The sequence below is a fragment of the Enhydra lutris genome, unplaced genomic scaffold (genome assembly GCF_002288905.1).
Source record: "Enhydra lutris kenyoni isolate GAN:26980312 unplaced genomic scaffold, ASM228890v2 scaffoldscaffold37, whole genome shotgun sequence".
Lineage (NCBI taxonomy): Eukaryota > Metazoa > Chordata > Mammalia > Carnivora > Mustelidae > Enhydra > Enhydra lutris.
This window is the reverse complement of record NW_019154121.1, coordinates 22,469,526-22,484,361: the sequence shown is the minus strand read 5'-3', so window position 1 is coordinate 22,484,361 and position 14,836 is coordinate 22,469,526. Positions and strand designations below refer to the sequence as shown.

General features: G+C 39.6%; 1 protein-coding gene across 1 annotated transcript in view; it reads right to left on the bottom strand.

Annotated features, from left to right (window-relative positions):
• Positions 1 to 1,711: 1,711 nt before the first annotated feature.
• Positions 1,712 to 14,836, bottom strand: part of LOC111154419 (p21 (RAC1) activated kinase 1) — a 96,503-nt gene continuing 83,378 nt past the window's right edge. The window contains exons 12-15 of the mRNA XM_022514006.1: positions 10,807 to 10,906; positions 8,612 to 8,808; positions 5,594 to 5,731; positions 1,712 to 3,047 (exon numbers count right to left, since the gene is read on the bottom strand). Of these exons, the coding sequence (XP_022369714.1) occupies positions 2,961 to 3,047; positions 5,594 to 5,731; positions 8,612 to 8,808; positions 10,807 to 10,906 (522 nt within the window). The 3' untranslated portion in view covers positions 1,712 to 2,960. The remainder of the gene's footprint in view (positions 3,048 to 5,593; positions 5,732 to 8,611; positions 8,809 to 10,806; positions 10,907 to 14,836) is intronic.

The following is a 14,836-nucleotide window of genomic DNA, read 5'->3' as shown; positions in this document are numbered from 1 at the left end:
TGAAAGAGGACTTCAAGACCCTGACCAATACCTTGATTTTAGCCTCATGAGACTCTGAGCAGAATATCCACCCATGCCATGCTCAAACATGTGACCTATAGAAACTGCGAGACAATTTGTATTGCATTAAACCACATTTGTGGTAATTTGTTATGTAGCAATAGAAAACTAACATATAGGACAGATGTGTATAGTACTCAGAGAATTATGTAAGCAGCAATTGTCTGAGTAGAGAGTTTCAGAGCTCTCTTGCCTCCACACTGGGCAGACAATAAAAGGCATGGGGCATGCTGTGTTAAGCTGGCTGATCAGGAAGAATGTTCCATTATCTGAGTGGATGTCTGGATATCCCAGTAGTAAATAATCATCCCTATAATGCTTAAACAGAGTGTTGGAATGTTCACAGGACAGGCAATGCTACTTTTTCGATGACCAACTATCAGACAATTCCAAGATTCTAAGATTCCAGAGGGACAGTCAGCTAAGCATTCCTCAGGCCTCATCAATCTAAAGTGAGGAGGTCGGGGCGCCTGGGTGGATCAATCATTAAGTATCTGCCTTCAGCTCAGGTCATGATCCCAGGGTCCTGGGATTGAGCCCCACATCTGGCTCCCTGCTCGGTGGGAAGCCTGCTTCTCCCTCTCCCACTCCCCCTGCTTGTGTTCCTGCTCTATCTCTCTGTCAAATAAACAAATAAAATCTTAAAAAAAAAAATTAAAAATGTGAGGAGGTACAACACTCCTGTCTTCTGAAGAGCTGAACCATCATCTGACATTCCTTTGTGTTACATATAAGCAATTGAATTGTCCTTGTCCTTTCAGTAAATGCATGCAAGATCTCCTGTACCTTTTATTTTTTTTTTTTCCATAAAACAACACTGGGGGTCACCAACTTTTTCACTTTTGTCCCCTTGATCTAAATGTGGTAACCACATAGCACTGTAAAAGGTGTCAGCTCACTTGGTCCCTGCTGGAGTTCTCTCTTTCACCTGGAGGTAGGGATGGAGTGTGTGATGGTTAACTTTCTGTGTCGGTTTCACTGGGCCACGGGATGCCCAGTATCTGGTTAAACATTATTTCTGGATGTGTTTTTGTGTGGGGTGTTTCCAGAGGAGATTAACATATGAATTGGTGGACAGAGTAAAGCAGATGACCTTGCTTTGGAGGGCATTACCAAATTAACTGGAGGCCTGAATAGAACAAAAAGGTGGAGTGCCTTGCTGGGACATCAATTTTCTCCTGCCTCAGGGTGTTCTGGTTCTCACACATCAGACTATGACTGGCATCTATACAACCAATGGCTCTCAGGCTCTCAGACCTTTGAACTACACCCCGGCCCTCACCAGCCTCCAACCTGCAGGTGTAGATCACGGAGCTTCTCAGTTTCCATACTCGCCTGAGCCAATACCTTATAATATAAATATAAGTATAATATATATAATATATATTATAAAATAAATATAAATATTTTAGGTCCTTTTCTCTTTGTTTATAATTAAGAGTGTTAAGAAAAAGAATATGCATTGCAGTACACAGTGGTAAAGGGGCATCTTATTGCAGCTTAATCTCAAATCTTTCGGGAAGAAAATATATTTTCTGGCAGTATCTACCTACAACTTAAAGTTTTCTTAAGTCTGAAATTATTTCAAAATGAAGAATTAGAAAAGAAAGGTGAAAAGGAAAAGAAGAAAGGCATACTCCAAGTAGAATAATTTCATCTCCTTTTATTGAAGGAAATAAAACTTGTGCTGCAAGAGGCAGTGGTACCTCAGAGCATGACAAGGTAGCCAATGGGACTGACGTGACAAGCCACAATGCTGGCCAGGGGTCCTATCATAGTGGGAGGACCAAAACCACAAAGATAGCAGGAGGTAGCAAACATCCCCAACACCCAGTGCAAGCATTTCCATTTGCAGAGAGCTTGGCCATGCATTGTAAAAACAGGGTCCCCTCACAGCTGGCAGAGTATCTTATCAGGTCGCCAAATCCATTCAAAGCTAACATGTAGTTTCAGAGTTGGGAGATCCTTCCCTCTGACCCGAAGACTCAGGCCATCAGAAGATCTTTCAGCTCCTTACTCCAGCTGGAGAAAGAGGCGGAATTCTTGAAACAACACACAGGTATAGCTGGACAGATGCTGATACCCAACTTTGTTCTAAAAGCAGCTAAATTTTTTCCCTGACTTCTCACACTGCTCTCACCCAGCATGTGCCCTAGGAAACCTCTCAAAGTTCTAAACAAAGACAGAATTGGGGCAGCAGCCTAGGGGATGTAGGGAGTCAAAAGCTGCTACATAGCCAAGACCATTTCACAAGAAATAGCATGGGGAACACTACTGGGTGAAGATCCCCCCAGGTAGCAGCTAGAAGCACACAAGAAGAAAAAACATTGTAGCTTTCTCTCCCATATCGAGATCAGCTGCGCCAAAGCCATGGTCCAGGAAGATGAGCCATTTCGTGTCTCTGGTAAATTATCAACCCTCACAGCACCCCTCACACTGTTCCAATTTTCAAGTACAATAGGAGTTTGGGCAGTTCGGCCTCGGAAAAGCAAGCACTAAAGAAATTTCAACTGATTACCAATCAATAATGTTATAAAGCCAAAAATTTATAGAGTTAAGAACTGACTGGCAGGTGCAAGATTGGGGTGGGGGTAGAAGATTTTGCTGTGTAGAAATAGGAGTCCAAGGGTTTATTCATATAAGCTCTTGATCATAAACCACCCTCACAACCACAAATTGGGAGGAAATTCCTTATTTAGAAATGGCCATCATCTGGTTAGTCAGTTGCAGTTCTCGTCAATGCTGGACACATGGTTTTTAAGGATCAAAGTCATGAGAGCGCTAGACCAGGAAATGGGAGGAGCAAGGCAAGGAAGAGAGGGCATCAGGGGTTGGAATTTCTAAAATGAGCATTTATTTCACAGAAGTCTTGGCACAATGAGGCTGGGGTAAGCGTGGTTTTAGTGATTGTTCTTGGTTGCCTCCTTTGCTGCAGCAATCAGTGGAGTGAGGCTGGAGAGGGGCTTGGCAATCTTCAGGAACTGATGCTAGAAGGGAAGAAAAGAGCAAAGACACATGACTATTTACCATTCTTCCTCAGTAATCATCATAAGACATTAAGGGCGTCCATATTTGCACAAGGTGCTGCCTGGAAAGCTTCAGATCATCCCCAAGTTGAAGAACATCTTTAAAAGATAACAGACCATTTTGGAAAGCTGTTTGGCAGTATCTACCTACAACTTAAACACACCTCTATGCTACATCCCAGCATTTCCACTCATAGGTATATTTCCAAGAGAACTAAGTTTGTGTATCCACCAAAAGACACACACAAGAATGTTCATAGCAGCTTTACTTACAACAGTCATAACTAAAAAGAGCCCCAAAAAAGAGAATGGAAGAATGAATAATGTTATATTTTATAATACTATACAGAAAATTACACAGCAATTAAAAGAATGATTGATACAGTGACAACAGAATGAATCCACAGATATTATGCTGAGTCACAAAAGCCAGACACAAGAGATTTCATGTTGTATGATTCCATTTTATATTAGGTAAGACTAAACTATGGTGATAATCAGAATAATAATTATCTCTGGGGTACAGTATTGACTGATCATGACCCAGTGGTATATGGCAATACTGCACTTCAGGAGCACTGATCTAGGAATTTATTTTTCTATCTTTGAATCCAGTAAAGCCTTCTATAGCTTGGTCCTTTCCCAAATCACTTTCACTGGGCTGTACTATGGGCCACACCCACCACTATTAAAGAAGACCATTCTGTAGAAAACACTGTAGGAAAACTGCATCTACATTTTCACCAAAACTGTTATGGAAAACAATTCTTTATGTAACTCAGAGCCTTTTCACTAAAAATGACTTTTCTTACATTTAATAGTAAAAAGGCTTTCTGTCACGAGGATGTGACATTTTTCCATTTGATAAGAAATATAGAAACTATCACATTTCCTTTTCTGTCCTGGCCACCAGAAAACTGAGAACCAGATCTGATGTTTAAACAAAACTAACTCAGATGATTAGCATAGTTGATCCTTCTGCCATCCTTATAAGTCTTTTTTATCAATCATATTGTATATTGTACAGGCACATATACATATAGGCATATATACACATATTTGTTGCTGGAAGTTGCCTCATCTTCTTTTTGGACAGATATAGGATATAAAAAGGCACTGAAAACAAGTAGTTACTATGAAAGAAATAAAAGATATTGGTGAAATCATGAAGATACAAATTCCAACATATGTAATTTCATCCATATATGTGTTCTCACAGGGGAAAAACATGTGAAGCTTTTGTGATTTAAGATACCAAACAGACATAGGATAAAACTCTGGGTCCACCACATATTAGCTAAATAATCATGGAAATATTACTAAACACTTGAAACTTACTCACTCACCTATAAAAATGGTAATACTAGAACCTATAAATCACAGGGTCATTATAAAGAATAGATGAAAAGAACATATAAGTCACTTAGGTAACTACAGTGTGGTAAAGATTCAATATAATGCATTTATTATTACTTATAGTATCAGGAAGAAAACTCTAGAGGGCACTAATCTTTCAATAATTATAATTTGGTACCTAATGAACAATATCTTCACCAATCATAGCCTTAAAGTAGAATTTGAACATTTTTCCATGTCTAGGGTTTCCAGAGCAAATCTCATATGAAAGGCAAAGAGATCCTATATGGTACTGCCTGTTATAAGGGGTTTTCAGTCCCAAAGGATCTGACAGACTAATGGGTTACATTTGGCAGAGCCCAAATCTCATATCTAACAGACCAGAGCTCTATAAATCCATAACCCTGGTTACAAAGAGATACTAAATATGTTCTAGAGGGTAGCATTCCAATGAAGGTAAATACTTTAAGCAATTTCATTCAGTTCAATAAAGTTTCTGAATACCCTTTCTAAGTCAAGTCCTAGGTAAAAGAGGAGACCCAGAAATTAAGAAGATAGATGTTATAAATAATCTAGTGGGAAAGACAGGGTTGCTCATAACTACCTTTAATGCCCTGCCTTGCTCGGTTACTCTCGGTCCTCATCATAAAGAAGTAACTAACTGTGCATGCCTACAGATTATTCACCACCATCAAGTTTAATGTGATACTTAGGTGGTAGCTTGCTAAAAGCAGTTTTTGCAACCATATGAAATAATTATGTAATTTCAGGATTAAGCAGATGGAAGTCTAAAAAGCTTGGCAAACCCCCGACTCCAGGCTTCCCCACAACCTGGCAGAATCTCACTCTAATTCAAGCAAAACAAAGAAGTGCTGATGAAAGGTACAGGCAACGTTCAGCAGGAGCTCAGAAAGAAGATTTTTAAGCTGAGCCTATGAATGTGTACAGAGTTTTAATAGACTGAGGAAGAGCTTCAGGGAATAACACGAACAAAGGCCCAGAGATGAAGGAGTTTAAGGAACTAGGAATATAAATGGAGTGTGGGAAGTTGTAGGTGAGGAGCCAGTAGTGCCTCACAGACAAAAATGAAGCAAAAAAGGCTGGTTTAGTGATACCTTGAATTTGGAGCTTCCCTGCATAGGGAAAATTACCTGCAGCAGCTCTTTAGCTGAACCTCTCTTCTCCACATCCATCTCGAGACAGCGGTTCAGAAAGTCCCGGAAGAAAGCTGACAGCTTCTCTGGGTTCTGAAGCTCTGGGGTCCCATTGGTGGCAATGAGGTACAAGGCCTGGCAATACAAATGAAGAATCACCTTAGGCTCTAGCTACAGTTCTCGCTTAGTGCCCAGATCTGCTCTCTGAAGTATGGTCAGCTGCGTTATGCTTCTAGGACACAAAGAGGCAGCTTTGGTATACTGGAAAGAATATGATCTAAGGATCAGATTTAATATTTGAAGGCCATGTGATCACATGCAAGCCAGTGAACTCCTAAATTCCTCATCTAGAAAATAGGGATGACAACAGTGTCTATCACACATGTCTGTAAAAATAAGACAGTATATTGGGAAGCACTTTATAAACTTATGAAGTGTGTTCCAGACCCATGGGTTTATTATTATTCTTGATTGTAAATCTAAAGGGTTTATTATTCACTTAGCCTGATGATGAGTTAAGTATCTATCTGCCCATTTGCTGGAGGAAATTACTCCTGATGCCTTCACCTTAGTTACCTAAGAACTGATTTCTTCTAGCAGGAAAGGAATATAAAAAGCAAGTGTTCTGTAAAGCAACAATCTGTTTCCTTGTGTCTCCCCTAGTCCCCTAACATGAACCATCTTATGGGACAGGTTAAAAAAAAAAAGTCCTTTCAAGCATTCAGCACTTTAATTCACAAAGTATTTACACAAATACTATCTCATTTAATGACCACAATAAATCTAGATAATAGACTAGGCAAGAATCATCATCCCCATTTCATAGATAAAGTCCAGAAACATATGTCTGGGATCAAGCTATTCATATGAGTTTATGTCCTCTGATTCTAATCCCAGTCTTATTTCCATCCACACCCTACTGATCATCATCTTCAAAGCTACTGTAAGACGGGGGAAGATGTGTGGAATGTAGAATGAGGGCAAAGCTGGGATGTTCGGGCAGTTTCAGTTTGGTACACCGAATCACTTTCCAGTAATCGGCTATCCAAGAGGTAATCAGTTAAGATGAGATGACCACCTATCAACAACAACACATACATAATTCCCACACTGGATGGGAGGTTGAGAAATGAGGAAATAAAAGCAATCAGAATAATTCTCTTATTTGCCTATGACCAAAATTACCAACCTACTTGCACTTGTATTCATATACTCTGCTTTCCCTCTCTCATTTCTATGGACAAATTGCCCTAATCTAATACTCCTTCCTTCAATACTTGATCCAACTCCTCTCATCTATTTCAGGATGAAGTACAGGACTCCTGTACAGGACTCTTACAGATGTCACTTCTCTCTTGCTCATGACCACATTCTTTCTTTCTACTATATCATTCCTATCAGCACACAAACATGCTAAAATAATACCATCTTAAAAAAAACCAAAAAACCTCAAAACCCTCCCTCAATTCCACTTCAGGTTCCTGCTCCATTTTTCTGTTCCCTTAAGAGCAAAACTTGTTAAAGAACAACAATTGCTTTTACATGCCATTTCAACTTCTTCTCCGATTCTGGTAGATTTACTCTTATCATTCATTTCATTACCATCACTCCACTGATATTGATCATCAAGCTCATCACTAACCTCCATATTGGCAAATCTAATGTTTATTTCTCGGTCTTGATCTATCTATCAGTGATATTTGACACAGTGGTCCATCCTCCTCCAAACATTTTGTTGTCTTGGCCTCCAGGACACACTTCTGTCAGTTCTCCTCCAACTAGGAAGGTCACTCCTTGGTCTACTTTGTTAGTTCCTCCAACCTGTAAGCATCAGAGAACCCCAGGGCTCAGTACCCAAACCTTACTCTCCAGGTGAATTACCGCATCAATCATCTAGTTCCAATGCTTTAAATAAGCCAACTATATACTACCTCCTCATAAATTTATATTTATAGCCCTGACCTCTCACCCTTGAAATCCAGACTCATATGCCCAACTCTACTCAATATCTCTACTTGGATGTCTAATAAACATTTCAAATTGCCACATTCAAAACCAGCTCTATTATCCCATTTTACCTGCTCTTCAACCTTCTCAGTAAACGGCAAATGAACTCTTTCAGCAATTAGGGCCCAAAATCTTATAGGCATTGTTGATTCCTCTTTCTCTGATATCCATTTCATCATGTCAGCTATATGTTCAAGGTATTTCCTGAGTCCAACCACTCTTCATTACTACTGCCACCAATATAGTCCACACCACCACTCTTACCCGATTATAACAGTATTTCAGTCTGTTTTATTTCTTCCAGAAAAACAGTCAAAATGGTCAATTTATGCTGTAAATTAAGTCAAACTACTCCTCAGCTCAAAATCCTCCAATGGCTTCAAATCTCTTACAGAATAAAAGCCAAGTTCTCACAAAGGTCACTAGGTCTTACCTGATTCAGCTCCCTGCTAGTTCTCTGACCTTATCAGCTCATCTGCAAACTGCTTACTCACTCAGGGACACTGGCCTCTTTGGTTTTCTCCAGGATACGAGTATGTTCTCAAATTAAGTCCTTTGTATACTTGATGCCTGGGAAACTCTTGCATCAGATTAATCTCATGGCTTACTCCTTTCTTCAGATTTCTGCTCAAATACCTTAAAAGCCAGGACTTCCTTTTCTACTCTCAATAAAATAGCACACTTCTCCCTCCTTCCCTGTTACTCTCTTAAGCTCCTTACTCAGCTTTTCGTCACATCACTTACCTTCTGTTACTATATATTGTTTTTTCCATCACCATTAGAACAGTTTCTTTTACATTATCGGAACTCAAAAAATTGTTGAATGAGTGAGTGACTATTAATATCTCTTTCCTTTGAGCATTTCTTATACTTTAAACCCAACAGTGCCAAGTTTCATCCAGAAAAGAAAGATCCAGGTTGAAAACTGTAGGGAATAGCCCGAGTCCCATTTCCTGGGATTAAAGACCAACAGCCCAAACATCTTGAAATGGGACTAGTAACACTCACTCTCAGAGGATTTTCATTGAGGTATGGGGGCTCCCCTTCAATCATTTCGATGGCCATGATGCCCAGGGACCAGATGTCAACCTTGGGTCCATAGGCCTTCCGCGTCACAACCTCTGGTGCCATCCAGTATGGAGTTCCCACCATGGTGCTCCGTTTGCTCTGCTCTGGGGTGATCTGTGCACAGAACCCGAAATCGGCTAGGAAAAAAAGAAAAAAAAAAAGAAGGAATGGACCTATATTTAGGGTATTCCTTCCCAAGTACTGACTATATGCCTATCCCTAGAAGTCAAGCTCCGCCTGGGTCCCAGGCACTGTAATACCTTATCTCTCTAGAGCTGGAATTACATGACTGCTACCCTCAAGACTGGCTCTTACCCTGTCCTCTATTTAACCTTGAAAAGAAGCAAGAGGAACAAAAATCTCTGGCCCCTTACCGCTCCTCAAACCAGAAGAACTAGGCATTAAAGTCCAAAGCTTCCCATTTTGGCCTTATTTGCCCCACTTCTGCTTTCTTCTTAAAAACCATTCCCATGCCTCAGAATCTAGCAGTGTAGGTCCTTGCTTTATTTCCTGGGCATGAGTCCCTGACTTAAACTCTAATCACCAATCTTCCCACAGCTGCCTGTCCACGTGCAACATACCTGTTGGTCTGGACTACTGGTCCTTACACTTTTGAACAAAATGTTCTGCTTATAGTTCATTCACATTAAATTGCAATTATATGTTTATTTAAATTATGAGGACTTTGACAGGAAGGACTATGTCTTCTTACTCATTTTTTTTTTAATCCCAGAAGGCCCAAGTACAATAGACATTTGATAAAAGTATGCTGAATGAATGAACCAAGGAAATTACACTAAACTCTATTTCCTAGTTATGTATTTTATGACTCCAGTACTAGACTGAGAGCTACTTGAGGACTAGCAAAAGTATCTTTGTGCCCATCATAGCACATAGGAGGCATTCAGTAAATTTTTTTTGGTTAAATATATATATCTGAATGGACAAAAAAGAAATGACACCCTGTCTAGTGCTGAGTAATATAAAGAGCCTGCATATCCCAAGAAATACAGAGATACCTACTTTTATTACACTCTGCTTTATTACACATCACAGATACTACGATTTTTACAAATTGAAGGTTTGTGGCAACTCTGTGATGAGCAAGTCTGTCTGTGCCATTTTTCCAACAGCATTTACTCACTTCATGTTTCTGTGTTACATTTTGGTCATTCTCATAATATTTCTAACTTTTTCATTATTATTAATATATTCGTAATGATGGTCTGTGACCAGTGATCTTTGATGTTACTAATGTAATTGTTTTGGGACACCATGAACTGTATACATAGAGGATGGCAAACTTAAATTGGTAAATGTGTATGTTCTGACTGCAGACATGCTGAAAATAGTACAAGAACTAGAATTACAAGTGGAGCCTGAAGATGGGACTGTACTGCTGTAATCTCATGATAAAACTTGAACAGATGAGGAATGGCTTCTCATGAATGAGCACAGAAAGTGGTTTCTTGAGAAGGAATCTACTCCTGGTGAAGATGCTGTCAAGGCTGTTGAAATGACATAAAGGATTTAAAATATTACACAAACTTAGTTGATAAAGCAGTAGCAGGGTTTTGAGAGGACTGACTCCCATTCTGAAAGCAGTTCTCCTGTGGGTAAAATGCAATCCAATAGCACTGCATGCTACAGAGAAATCATTTGTGAAATGGAAGACAGTTGATGCAGCAAACCTCATTACTGTTTTAAGAAATTACCACAGCTGCCCCAGTCTCTAGCAACCACCACCTGGTGAGTCAGCCACCATCAACACTGAGGCAAGACCCTCCACCAGCACAAAGATTATGACTCACTGCAAGCTCAGATAATGGTTAGCATTTTTTAGCGATAAAGTATTTTTTAATTAAGATATGTACATTTTTTAGCCACAATGCTATTACACACTTAATCGACTATAGTATAGTGTAAACATAACTTTTATATGCACTGGGAAAAATTAATTTGATTTGCTTTATCACCATGTTTGTTTTACTGTAGTGGCCTGGAATGGGACCTGCAATATCTCCAAGGTGTGACTGTAAGATCCTGTGCTGAGTCTTGTAGCTACTATCATATGATTACCCTCCCCCAGGATACTGGGTCCCATCAGGAAGAGAAGTATCATCACTCCTACTCACTTAGTTTGACAGAGCCATCCATTCCCAACAGGATGTTGTCGCTCTTGATGTCTCTGTGAATGACCTGGTTGGAATGCAGAAACTCCAAAGCCTGTAGGCACTATTGAAGTGGATGGGCAAAGAGAGAGAGAAAGAACTTATAATATGAAGACTTACAGAAAATCAACTAATCCAACCTCCTTATTTTGTGACAAAGAAAGTGAGATCCCAGTGAGTGAAAGAACTGGTTCCAAATCTGTGGTGGAGGCAGGTCTACTGCCTAGTCTCCTATCTCCTAGCTAAGCATTCTTCTAAATTGGTGCTGCTTTATGCCTTTCTTATAAAATACCTTATTATAATACACCTTACCGTAGTTTTCTTACAGGAGTTCCTCCGCTGCATTTTGGAGTTTTTTGTTTTGTTTTACCAAACACTAGATCCTTAACAAAGAAACTGAGGCCCAAGCAAAACTACCAAAGAAAAATGGAATGATTTTATAAAGATAAAACTGGAGGAAAGTGACAAAAAAAGAGTCATATCTGAGACACATGGAAGTGATATTAGAAAGAGGAAAGTTAGGAGAAATATTTTTGGTGAGGAGATAATTTGTACTGTTTTGGGTATGTTCAATTTTATATACCTATGAAGCACTGACTGATAAATGTTCAGTAGACAATGGAACTTGAGAGTCTTAAGTTCTATAGAGATTTGGACTTGAGATAAGTATTTGAGTCATTTTTGACCAAGTGATTTTCTTTAAGTTATAGGAATGGTTGGAACTGGCAAATATTATAGAAGAGGAGAAAGAAAAGAACCTTGGAAAACATCTATAATTAGCAGGCAGAATGAGTAACAGAGACTGAATAGAACAATGAAGATGTTTGGTTCTTCCACTACCTGACTAACAACATCATTCTAAACAAATCACTTATGCTTTCTAGGCTATGGTTTTCCCATTTGTAAAATGCGGGGATTAGAAAAAATAATCTCAGGTTTGCTACTAAATCTACTAGTTTAAGTCCATAGCCCAAAGTTAAAATTTTAGAAGCTTCTACTATTTGAAAAATACAAAAGATGCAGACCAACTGCAAAACAGTATTTAAATGTTCTCAAATCAATACTTTACTTTTTAAGAACATTCCAATGGCTAAATTAAGAACAAACTAATATTCAGAAGCAGCTTTTCCCTGAAAAAATAAGAGTTGCTTTCCTTAGGAAGCTGGAGAGATCCTGGCCTCTGGATGTCACAAAATATGATTAAAAAAAAGATTTTGAGAAATTAGAACCCTCATACATTGTTTGTGGGAATATAAAATGGTACAGCCACTTTGTAAAATAGTTTGGCCATTTCTCAAACAAGCATAGAGTTGCTATATGACCAGAAGTTCCACTCCTAGGTATATACTCAAGAGAAATGAAAACAGATATCCAACTAAAAATTTGTACAAGTACACAGCATTGTTCATAATAACCAAAAAGTAGAAATGACCCAAACGCCCATCAACTGATGAATGATAAATAAATGCAATCTTATTTGTTAATAAAAAGAATGAAGTACTGATATATACTATAACATGGATGAACTTTCAAAACATTATACTAAGGAAAAGAAGCCAGTCACAAACATGCATATATTGTAGGATTCCATTTATAGGAAATATCCAGAGCAAGTAAATCTATAGAGACAGAAAATAGATTAGTGGTTGCACAGGACTGAGAAGGCTGAGAAGTGAGCTGTATGGGGCAGTGCCTGCTAATGGGTAAGGAGATTTTTTAAGGGGTGATGAAAATGTTCTAAACTGGATTATGGTGATGGTTGTACAACTCAATATACCAAAAACCATTAAATTATATACTTTAAATGGGTGAATTATATGGTATATAAATTGTATCTCAATAAAACTATTTTTTTAAGGGGGGGTGATCTCTTGTAGAATATAGCATGAATTCCTATTTTAAAGATAAATAAGTTGGGGCAAATTGATTTCCCTAAGTACACATATGCAACCAACCTCAATCAGTGAAAATCAAATTGTGGAGTGAGAGAAAAATATTTTAGATAGTACTATGGTTTGTGGCTTTCCAAAGGGTTACAGTACATAAAGAAAAGAGATATGCAGTATGTCTATAGTATTAATACATCACAGGGGAAATGTGATCAGGGAAAAATGTGTTAAAGGGCTGCTTAGGGGAGAGATAATTTTTTTAAAAAGTTGAGAAACACTGTATTAGCAGTACAGCAAAGAAAAGCAGCCATAGCTCCTAAGAGTCCCAGGCCTGTGTTAATTCCATTAACCTATGTGGTTATGTTCTAGATCCCAGGATTTTTCATGTAAAGGTGATCATATTTTCTAGGATGAAATTGAGTTCATATGATTTTATTTTTTCTAATATTGATTAAATATACAACTATACTATTTCATCTGAATGTCTCCAGATCTTACATCATCAAACCCCAATCATACTATCAAACTTAACCCCATAATACTCTGAACCAAATCTTCTACTCCTTCCTTAAATCCCAAACTTTTCTATTATTGGGCTATTGGAAAGTTCCAGTCTCTTATCAGCAAAACACCCAATATCCTCAACTTCTGTGAATATTCCCTTCATCTTCTTGATCTAATAAAAATATGGCTGGGGTGCCTGGGTGGCTCAGTTGATTGAGCATCTGACTCTGGATCTCCGCTCAGGTTTTGATCTCACAATCCTGCTGGGTGTGGAACCTACTTAAAAAAAAAAAAAATGGCTATACACAGCAGTCAGATAACAAAAAGAAATAAAAGGCATCCAAATCAGCAGGGAAGAATTCAAATTTTCACTATTTGCAGATGACATGATACTCTATATAGAAAACCCAAAAGACCCCATCAAAAGTTGCTAGAACTCATACAAGGATTCAGTAAAGCTGTTGGATACAAAATCAACATACAAAAATCTGTTGCATTTCTATATATCAATAATGAAGAAGCAGAAAGAGAAAATAAGGAATCCCATTTACAGCTACACCAAAATCCCTAAGATACCTAGGAATAAACTTAACCAAGAGGTGAAAGATCTGTACTCTGAAAACTATAATACATTGATGAAAAAGTGAAGATGACTCAAGGAAGTGGAAAGATATTCCAAGCTCATGGATTGGAATCACAAATACCATGCTCGTGGATTAGAATCACAAATATAAATACACAGATAAAACGTCTGTACTACCCAAAGCAATCTAAACATTCAATGCAATCCCTATCAAAACATCAACAGGGGGGAGGAGTCAAGATGGCGGAGAAGTAGCAGGCTGAGACTACTTCAGGTAGCGGGAGATCAGCTAGATAGCTTATCTAAAGATTGCAAACACCTACAAATCCAACGGGGGAGATCGAAGAGAAGAACAGCGACTCTAGAAATAGAAAATCAACCACTTTCGGAAAGGTAGGACGGGCGGAGAAGTGAATCCAAAGCGACGGGAAGATAGACCGCGGGGGGAGGGGCCGGCTCCCGGCAAGCGGCGGAGCAGCGGAGCACAAAATCAGGGCTTTTAAAAGTCTGTTCCGCTGAGGGACATCGCTCCAGAGGCTTAACCGGGGTGAAGCCCAGGCGGGGTCAGCGTGGCCTCAGGTCCCGCAAGGTCACAGAAGGATCGGGGGTGTCTGAGTGTCGCAGAGCTTACAGGTATTAGAACGGGGAAGCCGGCTACAGAGACAGAGCCGAGGAGTGACTCTCAGCTCGGGGTTACCTTGAACCGGTCGCAGGCTCGGTCAGCTCGGAGTGCGGCCGGAGGCAGGGAGATGGTAGTAATTGGGCGCTGTTCTCTGAGGGCGCACTGAGGAGTGGGGCCCCAGGCTCTCAGCTCCTCCAGGCCGAGACCGGGAGGCCGCCATCTTCATTCCCGCCCTCCAGACTCTACGGAAAGCGCCCAGGGAACAAAAGCTCCCGAAAGCAAACCCGAGCGGATTACTCAGCCCGGCCCCTGGTAAGGGCGGTGCAACTCCCTTTGCCCGGGGCAAACACACTTGAGAATCACTACAACAGGCCCCTCCCCCAGAAGATCAACAAG